We start from the raw sequence: 14500 nt of genomic DNA, 5'->3' as shown, positions 1-14500 counted from the left end.
CCGGGGTGTGACGGTGACCGGGGTGTGACGGTGCCCGGGGTGTGACGGTGACCGGGTGTGACGGTGACCGGGGTGTGACGGTGACCGGGTGTGACGGTGACCGGGGTGTGACGGTGACCGGGTGTGACGGTGACCGGGGTGTGACGGTGACTGGGGTGTGACGGTGACCGGGGTGTGACGGTGACCGGGGTGTGTGACGGTGACCGGGGTGTGTGACGGTGACCGGTGTGTGACGGTGACCGGGGTGTGACGGTGACCGGGGTGTGACGGTGACCGGTGTGTGACGGTGACCGGGGTGGGAGACGGTGACCGGTGTGTGACGGTGACCGGGGTGTGACGGTGACCGGGGTGTGACGGTGCCCGGGGTGTGACGGTGACCGGTGTGTGACGGTGACCGGGGTGGGAGACGGTGACCGGTGTGTGACGGTGACCGGGGTGGGAGACGGTGACCGGTGTGTGACGGTGACCGGGGTGTGTGACGGTGACCGGGGTGTGACGGTGACCGGGGTGTGTGACGGTGACCGGGGTGTGACGGTGACCGGGGTGTGACGGTGACCGGGGTGTGACGGTGACCGGGGTGTGACGGTGACCGGTGTGTGACGGTGACCGGGGTGTGACGGTGACCGGGGTGTGACGGTGACCGGGGTGTGACGGTGACCGGGGTGGGTGACGGTGACCGGGGTGGGAGACGGTGACCGGGGTGTGACGGTGACCGGGGTGTGACGGTGACCGGGGTGTGACGGTGCCCGGGGTGTGACGGTGACCGGTGTGTGACGGTGACCGGGGTGGGAGACGGTGACCGGTGTGTGACGGTGACCGGGGTGGGAGACGGTGACCGGTGTGTGACGGTGACCGGGGTGTGACGGTGACCGGGGTGGGAGACGGTGACCGGTGTGTGACGGTGACCGGGGTGTGACGGTGACCGGGGTGTGACGGTGACCGGGGTGTGACGGTGACCGGTGTGTGACGGTGACCGGGGTGTGACGGTGACCGGGGTGTGATGGTGACCGGTGTGGTGACGGTGACCGGGGTGTGACGGTGACCGGGGTGTGACGGTGACCGGGGTGTGACGGTGACCGGGGTGTGTGACGGTGCCCGGGGTGTGACGGTGCCCGGGGTGTGACGGTGCCCGGGGTGTGACGGTGCCCGGGGTGTGACGGTGACCGGGGTGTGACGGTGACCGGGGTGTGACGGTGAGCCGGGTGGGAGACGGTGACCGGGGTGTGTGACGGTGACCGGTGTGTGACGGTGACCGGTGTGTGACGGTGACCGGTGTGTGACGGTGACCGGTGTGTGACGGTGACCGGGGTGGGAGACGGTGACCGGTGTGTGACGGTGACCGGGGTGGGAGACGGTGACCGGTGTGTGACGGTGACCGGGGTATGTGACGGTGACCGGGGTGGGAGACGGTGACCGGTGTGTGACGGTGACCGGGGTGGGAGACGGTGACCGGTGTGTGACGGTGACCGGTGTGTGACGGTGACCGGGGTGTTGACGGTGACCGGGTGTGTGACGGTGACCGGTGTGGGACGGTGACCGGGTGTGTGACGGTGACCGGGTGTGACGGTGACCGGTGTGTGACGGTGACCGGTGTGTGACGGTGACCGGTGTGTGACGGTGACCGGGGTGTGACGGTGACCGGTGTGTGACGGTGACCGGTGTGGACGGTGACGGGTGTGACGGTGACCGTGTGTGACGGTGACCGGGGTGTGACGGTGACCGGGGTGTGACGGTGACCGGGGTGGTGAACGGTGACCGGTGTGTGACGGTGACCGGGGTGGTGACGGTGACCGGGGTGTGACGGTGACCGGGGTGTGAGACGGTGACCGGGGTGGGACGGTGACCGGTGTGTGACGGTGACCGGGGTGTGACGGTGACCGGGGTGTGTGACGGTGACCGGGGTGTGACGGTGACCGGGGTGTGACGGTGACCGGGGTGTGACGGTGACCGGGGTGTGACGGTGACCGGGGTGTGACGGTGACCGGGGTGGGAGACGGTGACCGGGGTGGGAGACGGTGACCGGGGTGTGACGGTGACCGGGGTGTGACGGTGACCGGGGTGTGACGGTGACCGGGGTGTGACGGTGACCGGGGTGTGACGGTGACCGGGGTGTGACGTGACCGGTGTGTGACGGTGACCGGGGTGTGACGGTGACCGGGGTGTGACGGTGACCGGTGTGTGACCGGTGTCCGGGGTGTGACGGTGACCGGGTGTGACGGTGACCGGGTGTGACGGTGACCGGGGTGTGACGGTGACCGGGGTGTGACGGTGCCCGGGGTGTGACGGTGACCGGGGTGTGACGGTGACCGGTGTGTGACGGTGACCGGTGTGTGACGGTGACCGGGGTGTGACGGTGCCCGGGGTGTGACGGTGACCGGGTGTGACGGTGACCGGGGTGTGTGACGGTGACCGGGGTGTGACGGTGACCGGGTGTGTGACGGTGACCGGGGTGTGACGGTGACCGGGGTGTGACGGTGACCGGGGTGTGTGACGGTGACCGGGGTGTGACGGTGACCGGGGTGTGACGGTGACCGGGGTGTGACGGTGACCGGGGTGTGACGGTGACCGGGGTGTGACGGTGACCGGGGTGTGACGGTGACCGGTGTGTGACGGTGACCGGGGTGTGACGGTGACCGGGGTGGGAGACGGTGACCGGGGTGTGACGGTGACCGGGGTGTGACGGTGACCGGGGTGTGACGGTGACCGGGGTGTGACGGTGACCGGGGTGTGACGGTGACCGGGGTGTGACGGTGACCGGGGTGTGACGGTGACCGGTGTGACGGTGACCGGGGTGTGACGGTGACCCGGGGTGTGACGGTGACCGGGGTGTGACGGTGACCGGTGTGTGACGGTGACCGGTGTGTGACGGTGCCCGGGGTGTGACGCGTGCCGGGGTGTGACGGTGACCGGGGTGTGACGGTGCCCGGGGTGTGACGGTGCCCGGGGTGTGACGGTGACCCGGGGTGTGACTGTGACCGGGGTGTGACGGTGACCGGGTGTGACGGGGACCGGGGTGGGAGACGGTGACCGGGGTGGGAGACGGTGACCGGTGGTGTGACGGTGACCGGGGGTGGGAACGGTGACCGGGGTGTGACGGTGACCGGGGTGTGTGACGGTGACCGGGGTGTGACGGTGACCGGGGTGTGACGGTGACCGGGTGTGACGGTGACCGGGGTGTGACGGTGACCGGGGTGTGACGGTGACCGGGGTGTGACGGTGACCGGGGTGTGACGGTGACCGGGGTGTGACGGTGACCGGGGTGTGACGGTGACCGGGGTGTGACGGTGACCGGGGTGGGAGACGGTGACCGGGTGTGTGACGGTGACCGGGGTGTGACGGTGACCGGGGGTGTGACGGTGACCGGGTGTGTGACGGTGACCGGGTGTGTGACGGTGACCGGGGTGTGACGGTGACCGGGGTGGGAGACGGTGACCGGGTGTGACGGTGACCGGGGTGTGACGGTGACCGGGGTGTGACGGTGACCGGGGTGTGTGACGGTGACCGGGGTGTGACGGTGACCGGGGTGTGACGGTGACCGGGGTGTGACGGTGACCGGGGTGTGACGGTGACCGGGGTGTGACGGTGACCGGGTGTGACGGTGCCCGGGGTGTGACGGTGCCCGGGGTGTGACGGTGACCGGGGTGTGACGGTGACCGGGTGTGTGACGTGACCGGGGTGTGACTGCGGGGTGAGACGGTGACCGGGGTGTGACGGTGACCGGGGTGTGTGACGGTGACCGGGGTGTGACGGTGACCGGGGTGTGACGGTGACCGGGGTGTGACGGTGACCGGGGTGGGAGACGGTGACCGGTGTGTGACGGTGACCGGTGTGTGACGGTGACGGTGTGTGTACGGTGACCGGTGTGTGACGGTGACCGGGGTGTGACGGTGACCGGGGTGGGAGACGGTGACCGGGGTGTGACGGTGACCGGGGTGTGACGGTGACCGGGGTGTGACGGTGACCGGGGTGTGACGGTGACCGGGGTGTGACGGTGACCGGGGTGTGACGGTGACCGGGGTGTGACGGTGACCGGGGTGTGACGGTGACCGGGGTGTGACGGTGACCGGGGTGTGACGGTGACCGGGGTGGGAGACGGTGACCGGGGTGTGACGGTGACCGGGGTGGGAGACGGTGACCGGGGTGTGACGGTGACCGGGGTGTGACGGTGACCGGGGTGTGACGGTGACCGGGTGTGACGGTGACCGGGGTGTGACGGTGACCGGGGTGTGTGACGGTGACCGGGGTGTGACGGTGACCGGGGTGTGACGGTGACCGGGGTGGGAGACGGTGACCGGGGTGTGACGGTGACCGGGGTGTGACGGTGACCGGGGTGTGACGGTGCCCGGGGTGTGACGGTGACCGGGGTGTGACGGTGCCCGGGGTGTGACGGTGACCGGGTGTGACGGTGACCGGTGTGTGACGGTGACCGGTGTGTGACGTGACCGGTGTGTGACGGTGCCCGGGGTGTGACGGTGACCGGGGTTGTGACGGTGACCGGGGTGTGACGGTGACCGGGGTGTGTGACGGTGACCGGTGTGTGACGGTGACCGGGGTGTGACGGTGCCCGGGGTGTGACGGTGACCGGGGTGTGACGGTGACCGGGGTGTGACGGTGACCGGGGTGTGACGGTGACCGGTGTGTGACGGTGACCGGGGTGTGTGACGGTGACCGGGGTGTGACGGTGACCGGGGTGTGACGGTGACCGGGGTGTGACGGTGACCGGGGTGTGACGGTGACCGGGGTGGGAGACGGTGACCGGGGTGTGACGGTGACCGGGGTGTGGACGGTGCCCGGGGTGTGACGGTGACCGGGGTGGGAGACGGTGACCGGGGTGTGACGGTGACCGGGGTGTGACGGTGCCCGGGGTGTGACGGTGACCGGGGTGTGACGGTGCCCGGGGTGTGACGGTGCCCGGGGTGTGACGGTGCCCGGGGTGTGACGGTGACCGGGGTGTGACGGTGCCCGGGGTGTGACGGTGCCCGGGTGTGACGGTGCCCGGGGTGTGACGGTGCCCGGGGTGTGACGGTGACCGGGGTGTGACGGTGACCGGGGTGTGACGGTGACCGGGGTGTGACGGTGCCCGGGGTGTGACGGTGCCCGGGGTGTGACGGTGACCGGGGTGTGACGGTGACCGGGGTGTGACGGTGCCCGGGGTGTGACGGTGACCGGGGTGGGAGACGGTGACCGGGGTGGGAGACGGTGACCGGGGTGGGAGACGGTGACCGGGTGTGACGGTGACCGAGTGTGTGACGGGACCGGGGTGTGACGGTGACCGGGGTGGGACGGTGACCGGGGTGTGTGACGGTGACCGGGGGTTGTGACGGTGACGGGGTGTGACGGTGACCGGGGTGTGACGGTGACCCGGGGTGCTTGTGACGGTGACCCGGGGTTGTGACGGTGACCGGGGTGTGACGGTGACGGGGGTGTGACGGTGACCGGGTGTGACGGGTGCCCGGGGTGTGACGGTGCCCGGGGTGTGACGGTGCCCGGGGTGTGACGGTGACCGGGGTGTGACGGTGACCGGGGTGTGACGGTGCCCGGGGTGTGACGGTGCCCGGGGTGTGACGGTGCCCCGCACCCTCGCATGGTCCCGGCGTGCCTGTGAACCTGCTTTCCTCACGCATCTTCCTCATGAGTCGGGACTCGACCACGAGCCCAGGTCGCCATCTGCTTTAAGATGCGGGGCCACCGTCGTTACAGCGCCGAGCATCCATGTGGCACTGTGTGCTTTTAGAGGCTCCATTTTCTTAGCCACGAGGTTTGCTGAGTTGGCCCTGCACGGGAGGCAGGGTGGGGCGCACACCTGGGACCAGGCAGCGGGTGCAGCCCGTACGGGGAACGGGACACTGGTCTCCGGCCGCCTGGGCTTCTCACTTGTTTGAGTAAACGGTGAACAGGTTGGTTCTGCTCACCTTTTTCAATGGCAGGGCGGGCCCATCTGCTCTGCGGAGTCTGCCCAGCTCTGTGAGTGCAGGGAGACCCTCGAGGGTAGAGGGGTCTTCGTGCTGGCTGGTCACATGCCCCACCTGGCGTCTGGCAAGCAGAGGTCCCCGCGTGTGCATAAGTGCGGGACAGGCCGGCAGGGGGTGCGGGCAGGGGCGGGCGAGAGCAGACGCCGCGAGTTCCTGTTCGAAAGGCCACGAGGCAGACCCTGGTGCCTGAGGACACTGTGGCTTCGTTCAGTTCACACAGCGTTGAAAAAAATATTTCGAACTGATTTCCAACATTTAAAACGGGGAGATTTTCAAAATACAAAAATATTTTCACTTTTAACTTGGAAAATTGTAGGTGCTCTTGAATCCTGGGTCTGAGCCCCACACGTTAGCGTTAGCCAGGCGTCAGCCAGCCCCGCGCTCAGGGTCTCCGTGCGTGTGTGCATGTGTGTGTATGTGTGTGCATGTGTGTGCACGTGTGCATGTGTGTGCATGTGGACATGTGTGCATGCGTGTGCACGTGTGTGCACCTTGTTGTGTGCATGTGGACATGTGTGCATGTGTGTGCGTGTCTGTGCATGTGTGTTGTGTGTGCATGTGTGTGCATGTGTGTACGTGTATGTGTGCACGTGTTCATGTATGTGTGTGCGCGTGTGTGTGTGTGTGCACGTGTGTGTGCGTGTACACACGCACCTGTTGGCTTCACTCCCTCACTCGCCTGCGTTGTGCATTCGGCACGCAGAACGAGCAGCCTCCCTTCACCGCAGAGTGGTCCTGTTATAAGATTCTGGCCTGATGAAATTGTCATTGCCTGGAATTTGTCCAAAAGAGCCGAGGAGACAGCTCCTCACACCCGGTGGGTTTTCTCCCAGGAGGAGTCAGACCCCGGAGCCGTGTGCCTGTCGCACTTTAGAGCTGGGACCTGGAGCACAGGGGGAAATGTTCGGACCCAGGGGGTAGATGAAACTTTCCCACACAGAACTCCGTTCTGAAACCTGGAATTTCCCCCGAACCTGCACCAGGGTTAACCCGTCTGGTTCAGGGGCAGTTCGAGAGTCACTTTTGGGGTCCGTTATTACTTAGAAAGTGAACAAGCACAGGGCCTGCAGACTAGGGTGCTGGAAGCCCCGTGTGAAAACAGCCCAGTCCCCTGCCTGCGGGGCAGCCCCTCTCAGCGGCGGGGCCCTTCCTGCCTGTGCGCAGTGACCGCAGGGACACGCCAAGCCGCCCAGCCCCGCCCCAGGCGTGTGAGTCAGGAAGGGAGGGGAGGACGCCGGGCCCGGTGGTCACAGGCCAGCACACTCTGCTTTCTTTACCGGTACTTTCTCACAAGTCAATTTTGTTTTGTCGGGAAGTAAAGATGAATTTGCAGAGGACGCGAGGAGTATTCCCAAATCTCATTGTAACGTCTCTTCCCTCCCACAGATTAAAGGTTGAACGAAACTTAAAAGCAGCAGCGACTCTGCTCACCGTTATTGGACTCAAAACTCGCTTGACCTCGGGAGCCGAAGATGAGGTTGCCATGGGAACTGCTGGTGCTGCCGTCCTTCGCGGTGTGCCTCGCAGGTACAGTGCCGCTCCGAGCGCTCTGATTGAAATGTGCCGCGGGGCTTCGCGGCAGATGGTGACGATGCGCCCCGCGCGCCGCGGCCGTCTCGCCAGCGGACCCCGACCCTCCTGGCGGCCCTTGATGGGCTCTTCTCACGGCGCTCTGTCCAAAACCGGGCTCGATGTTGCTCCCGTCCGCCCGGGCCTTTTGGAGCCGTTTGAACCATTATTTAGGTTGAAAGTTATTATGTTCGTTCGTGCCCGTGCTCAGTTGCACGGATGCATCGGGCAACGAGCCCACGCGCGCGGCCGAGGCTGCCGCTTGCTTCGGTGTCAGCGGGTAGAGATGGATCCAGGTGGATCCAGGCAGATCCAGGCGGCTCCTGCGAGTGGAGACGGATCCGGGCGGCTCCTGCAGGTGGAGACGGATCCAGGCGGATCCAAGCGGCTCGTGCGGGTGGAGACGGGTCCAGGTGGATCCAGGCGGCTCGTGCGGGTGGAGATGGAGACGGATCTGGGCGGATCCAAGCGGGTCGTGCAGGTGGAGATGGATCCGGGCGGCTCCTGCGAGTGGAGACAGATCCGGGCGGCTCCTGCAGGTGGAGGCGGATCCAGGAGGATCCAGGCGGCTCGTGCGGGGCCTCTGTTAATGCCAGCGCCTCTTTCGATCCTGAGTCTCGTGCTTTTTCAGTTCAAGGCACCTGTAGTTTAGCGGGAGCCTGAAAGCCAGAGGTGGGAGGTTTTCCCCACGCGCCCGTGGCGGCTCCGAGCCCAGGCTCCAGGCAGGGCCGGCCTGCCGCCTGCTGCTTCCGCGGCTTTCGGCAGGATGCGAGGCCGGCGGCTGGCGTGCGGGGTGCTGCGTCCGGCGTGACTGCGGGCGGCTCCCGGCGGGGCGCCGGGCCTCTCCCCAGCGCGTTGTCCTTTTTTTTCACGTGAGTCCAGGTGACCTGCCTCGTAATTCAGAAGGTCAGGTCCAGGAGGGTCGCCCGGAACGTCTTTGCATTTTTGCAGCATGTAGCAGGAGTGCTGTGGTGTCGCCGTCGCTGTGACTCACGCACCTGTTCCCACGGCGCGGATGCCCGCCCACCTTGCCCGGGGCCAGCTCTGTGCCGGTGACCTGGAATGTGACCCCGAGCGAGACAGGCAGTCCTTCAGAGCCTGGGTGGCAGAGTCCTACAGCCGTGCGGGCCACCAGCTTGATGTAGCAAGGTGCTTACAGTCAGTCTGCCATGCGAGTAGTCACGGGCCCTCGTTCTAGTCCAGGCACCACGCCGAGCCCGGGTGAACTTTATCTCACCCGATTCTCCCATGGCCACTAGGAAACGTTTACTGTTGATTTGCTCTCATCGCTTTTATGATTAACATTATTACCGAAATGTCAGGGAGCCAAGAAACTCACCCAGAGTCACCAGGGCGGGACGGGGTAGAGCCGATGCGATTCAAACCCAAGCACACGAGCTCCGGAGTCCGGAGCGTGGGCCGCATCTCACAAAGCCGCCCTTTCGCTATGTCGTTGACTTGCCCAGGTCGCAGTCGCAAGCTCATTATTGGCGTTTCGATTTTCATTCTTGCTCCATTTTTCTAAATGTAAACGCTCATGCGCATAAGAAGCCGTCTAACGCCCCGCTTCCAACCCCGAGCCCCCGCCTTGGCTGAGCTCACAGCATCCTCACTGTCCCCTGACCGGGGACCCGTCGGCCGGCAGCGTCTAATTCGGAGATGTCACTCCTCTCCCTCGTCCGGTCCCAGCCCGACTCTCCTCACCTCCACGGTGCGCCCAGGCTCTCTGCCACCGCTGTGTTTCCCTGGGCTTTTCATGCCCTTTGACCTCCCAAAGTTAGGCCTCAGCTAAGACAGTCTGTCTCTAACTCCACTGCAAATCGGTTTCTGAACAATCGACGACGGCAGTGTTTATTTGGGCCACTGTGCTGGGCTTTAGGGGTCGAACACCAAGGGAGCCGCGGATCTCCGCTGCATGGGGAACGCTCGGGCCTCTTGTCTGGGGATGTGCACCTGCCTAGCTTTCCGTCAGGAAACAGTTCACGCAGTGTCTCCGTAAGCTTTACTTTTTTCACGAAATGTTTTGCGTGGCACTAATATTCCCTTACCATGTGCCTCTTTCGGTGCAGGTAAAGTCAAGAGTTAATGAATGTTTTTGGTTTCTCGCTATCTGTCTTGATTTCAGGCATTGGCAAAGCACTCATTACTCTGAATTTCGAACAGATTTCTTTACTGCCTTTCCTTATTCTGCTCGTGCTCAGTTGTAGATTTCTGGGTGAAAGTTTTTTTTTTTTTTTTGCAAGGAAAATAGATGTGTCTGTTATGTTTACTGTAATTAGTGAATCTCAAATATGCCGTTTCCTCATCTTTTCCTTTAAAAAAGAGTAAATGATCCGCGTGTGTAATCAGGTCACTCCTGCAAGGGGGGACGCACTTCGTGAGGTCTGCTAATTCTTCGAGGGCGGTGATTAGGGACGTTCTTCTCTTTTGCCAAATGCTAGACTCAGTCTCAGACAATAATAAGAAAAAAAAAGGCTACTTAACCCAGTCGTCTGAAAATTCAGTCTGTAGCAAAATCGGCCTTATTAGTCTTCCTTTTAATCAATTTCACCCAGGGATCACAAAAGCCTCCCGCCTCGAATAGCAGGGAAGCTAACAAATAAGCATAACATTCTTAAAGAAACAGTGAATCCCGCAAGACAATAGAGGGTACTGGGGACTGCGGGAATCTGGAGGAGCCGGCTGCAGACACCCACGCGCAGAGCCCAGCCCCGCCCCACACCCGGCTCCGCCCCACGTGCAGCCCCGCCCCACACCCGGCTCCGCCCCACGTGCAGCCCCGCCCCACACCCGGCTCCGCCCCACGTGCAGCCCCGCCCCACACCCGGCTCCGCCCTGCACCCGACTCCGCCCCACGTGCAGCCCCGCCCCATGCCCAGCTCCTCCCCGCATGCGGCTCCGCCCTGCACCCGACTCCGCCCTAAACCTAGCCCCGCCCCATACGCGGCTCCGCCCCACGCCCGGCTCCGCCCCACACCCGGCTCCGCCCCGCATGCTGCGCCGCCCCATACCCAGCTCTAATCCACGGCCAGCTCCGCCCCGCACACAGGCCACCCGGTTTCCTGAGATGCTCACGCGTGAGGCTCCTAGTTCTTTACTACGGCCAACTAATTCCAATCATGTGTCAAGCTAAAATGCAAAAGTCCATTTAGAACAAACCAGAAGAGTCTGTAGGCTTCACGGGTGCCCAGTTCGAAAAGCTTATTTCAAGCATTGGCTTTTTCTTTGGTGTTAGACTCAATGCAAACACATTAGACTTTAGGGTCTTTGGACCAACCCTTCCAAGAGTGTTCCTGCCCTAAACGTCCCCATCGCTTGCCCTACGACCTGGAGCTGTGCTCAAATGCCACCTAGTTGGCGAGGCTTCTCCTGACCACAGTAAAGAAAGTCAACGAGCAGTATTTCTTTTCCTCAACATCCTTTACCCTTCTTCTTCTATTTTCCTCCAGAGTTCTTGTCAGTCTATGAATAGCTATGCATTTGTCTTTCTACTAGCGGTCTTTTTTTTCCCTCAGTACACTGAAGCTTTATTAGAGCAGATGTGTCTGTCTTTTTAGTTTACCGCTCTACCCTGCAAATGGAAAATGCCTCGTACGTAATGCTATTCCATAAATCCATCTAGAATGGGTGCCGCGTCCTGGCCGGATGTGCCAGCGGGTTCAGTTCCCCGATGTCAAGCTGCACGGCGGCCCACAACCTGCTGCAGCCCCCTCTGAGGCGAAGCCGCTCAAGGGTTTCTTTCATCAGATTTAAATATGTAAAGCGGTTAAGTTGGCTCGTGTGCCTTGAACTCTGTATCAGTTGCTCTTGGTGAAATGGCCCCTCGGTCACTTGTGACTTCAGCTACAGCTGGGTGGACCTCCCTCCCTCTGTACGTTTCTGCGTCGAGTCTTTGAAGTCACGAGCAACGGGGACTGTGACAAGTTGACGTCCCCCTTGTGCATGACCTCCAAGCAGTGGTCACGAGCATCCGTAGGCCAGTGCCTTGGCCTGCTGTCATCGGGTGGGACAGTTCTTGGGCACACTTTGCCGTTCCCTGGAGGTCCCCAGCGAGCCTGGACCCAGGTGCCCACAGCACCCCCTTCCGCCTCAGCCCTCCTCAGCCCCGCTTCCCGGGTCACCTCCTAAACCGCTGCCCAGGCCTCCTCTCGGGCTCGGCTCCCCACCCGAGAACGGGCACAGGCCACGGCAGGGAGGCAGCGGGGTCGGTCGCGTCGGTGATTAGAAAGGAATCAGGCCCGAAACGGCTCCAGCGGAGGCTGCCACGGTGCTCGTGAGGCGGGGCTGTGTGTGTGTGCGTGTGTGTGCGTGTGTTCACGTGCATGCACGCAAGTCTCGCCCGTACACGCGCCTCTCTAGAGCTCCGTCTGTGAGTACCGTCCGGCCCTGCATCCGGGCGGGTTAACCGTTACCCAGTCTCGTCCCGTTCTCACCACCCGCTGGTCTTATCGACGCGTGTGAAGCGTCACGTGGGTCCTGAGCCCTGCCACGTGTCACCGACGGTCCCCGCGGGCAGAATCTGGAAGGGAGGATGGACCGGCTGCCCGCGTGTTTGCTCACAGCCAGCGGCGTGAAGGCACCCGGAGCCCTGCGTGAGCCTCGGAGGACGGACGTCTGAAGTGTTCTCAGCCGACCCTGGTTTCCAGGCAGCTACAGCCCGTCTCAGTGGCACAGTTCCCCAGCTTCGCCCGTGATCTCTGCGTGAGAAAGCACACCCTCCCCAAACGCAAGCGTGTGTTGATGCGCTCATAACATCTAAGTGGTCGTTGCAGCTGGCTGTTCGGGTGGGCCTTGGAGAAAAGTCTGTGCAGTTCGAACTGCCGTAGTCCGGGATGGGTGAGTGTTCACAGCAGGGGGAGCCGGAGGGGGCGGGGCTGAAATTCTAATCACAGGGGTGTGGCTGGAACCTAGGACAGTAAGGAACGCGCAGGGGCGGCCAGCGCCTGCCCCCGCAGCGCCTGGAGAGCGGGCTCCTGGTCTGAGGAAGGCACGTCAGCCTCGGGAAGTCGTTGATCGCTGCGAGCTGTCCATGGTGCTGGCTCACGCTAGGGCCACAGGACAAGAGTTAAAGAGCAGAGGGAGCCCCGAATTCCCTGCCATGGGCAATGGAACTCGAGGAGCGGTCTTCCCGCTTCATTAAGATGACTCGGCGGAGCTGGGCACCAGCCCTGACAGCGCCCCCTTTCCTCAGGCCACGTAGCCCCCAGGATGGAGTGCACGCGGAGGCGACTTCTGCAGCCGGACCTGGCAGAGCAGCCAGTTGTTAAGACTCTCGTGTTTTCCCCCAGAATAAGCAGGAGAGCAGTCAGAATTCAAATAATTCATAACCCGGCGCGGACGGTAAGCCTCACACTGCCCCCGTTCTTGAAAAGTATCAAGTATCCGATTAAGATCAGAGGGGAGCCAAGGAGAAGTCGGTTGTCACACGGCCACTGCCAAGCAGTCTGGCCGCGTCTCCCACGTTGCCGTCCGTCTGTCTGCGAGGCCGGCGCCTGCACGCTCGCGCCGGCCGGAGCCAGACGATTTCCCATTTGCTCGGTGCTGCCTCGGAGCTGCGGTCGTGACGAGAGACCGGAGCGTTAGAAAGGTGTAACGAGAAGGAAGCTAACGACGGGATCCAGCGGTGAAAACTCAGGGAAAGGACGGCGAGGAAATGCCGGAGGATGATCAACGGCACATGAAGAGCTCCTTCTGAACATCACTGTGTTTAAACAGGCGTCACAGTGGGAAAACAGTAATCAGTAACGAAGGTGTCGAGGTAAATAGAGGAACAGGCTGCAGTTTTAGATCCCTGTCGACATGAGGTGCAGCGACAGCCATACGGCCCAAAGGCTATTAGAAATATTCCATTTAAGACCGCTCTTAAAGCAATGGCGTCGTAGCTGTGCTCAGCCGAGCTGGGCGTCCTGACTGTAACGTAAAACTTCTGTATCCATAGTGCGTAGGACACTTTGTATCTAGAGAAAATCAAAGGTTGGATTCTGTTGAATGAAACAAATTAGGAAAACAGGAGGAAAACAGGCACGTGAAAATGCAGATATTGGGTGCACCTGACGTCAGCGCCACGTGAGCCTCCGCCGAAGCGCGGGCTCGAGGGCCGCGTGGCCGCACGAGTGAGTTCCTGCACTGGGTGTTGATGTCCGAGGCTCGGCGGGAGCCCGAGCTCCCCCACCCCGCCCCACGTGGGCGCCGCCTTTCACGCAGGTCCCCGGCACTCTGTGCGCCGAGCAGGTCCCCGACCGCGGGGCGGGGGGCCTTCCGTGGTGAAGAGGGGGCCCGCACGTCGCAATAACGGGAGTTTACTGCCGCGCCCCGTTCACTGCCCGAGAGCCACCAGCAGGCACGCGCTGGCCATTTCGTGATGCCACGAACACAGAAAAGATGCGGTTCCTTAACGTTAAAGGGAAAGAGAATTATGTTGCAGAGTATTTGGAAAGTAAAAAAAAAAAAAAATTTAAGAAAAGAATGTCGCCTGAGACTACAGAGAGAGTGTCGCTGTCGATCATTGTGGTAAACGGACAGTCACGTGTGAGTTCTGTGCTTAGAGAGATAAGAGAGGGAAAAAAAGTTTTCGCCTTTGCAGAAGTCCTCGTGGATGGCCGGGCTTTGTCTCCCCGGGGTGACCCAGAGCCCTGACCCTCGAGGAAGGCGTCGGAGCGTTTCGTTTCGGGGAGAGGCGACGCCCAGTGGGAGGGCCCGGCCGTCACGTCTGACCGAGGACGTCCTCGCGTCTGCTGCAGGGTGTGGGAAGCGGCCACGCGAGGCCCCTCCGAAGACTTGAAAGCCGCGCCGGGCACCAGGACGTGGCTCGTCCCAGCCGAGTTCCCAGGCTCTGCAGCGCTGTCCTGGGCCGCTGTCACGAAGCGCGTAAGGCCGGGCGGCTTGAAACTACAGAAACGCATTTTTCTCCCAGTCTCGAGGCCAAAACTCTGACGCCGAGATGCAGGCAGGGCCCCGGG

At 62.8% G+C, this 14500-nt stretch overlaps 1 protein-coding gene across 10 annotated transcripts in view; it reads left to right on the top strand.

Moving 5' to 3' along the window:
- Positions 1-14500, top strand: part of CNTN4 (contactin 4) — a 637177-nt gene that overhangs the window by 311034 nt on the left and 311643 nt on the right. For all 10 annotated transcript variants that reach the window (XM_036220058.1, XM_036220057.1, XM_036220056.1 and 7 more), the window contains one exon: positions 7359-7499. In XM_036220058.1, the coding sequence (XP_036075951.1) occupies positions 7445-7499 (55 nt within the window). In that variant the 5' untranslated portion in view covers positions 7359-7444. The remainder of the gene's footprint in view (positions 1-7358; positions 7500-14500) is intronic.

The sequence above is a fragment of the Rousettus aegyptiacus genome, unplaced genomic scaffold (assembly GCF_014176215.1).
Source record: "Rousettus aegyptiacus isolate mRouAeg1 unplaced genomic scaffold, mRouAeg1.p scaffold_m13_p_4, whole genome shotgun sequence".
In the NCBI taxonomy this organism is placed as follows: domain Eukaryota; kingdom Metazoa; phylum Chordata; class Mammalia; order Chiroptera; family Pteropodidae; genus Rousettus; species Rousettus aegyptiacus.
The sequence above is the reverse complement of the archived record's forward strand: the minus strand, read 5'-3'. Positions and strand labels throughout refer to the sequence as shown.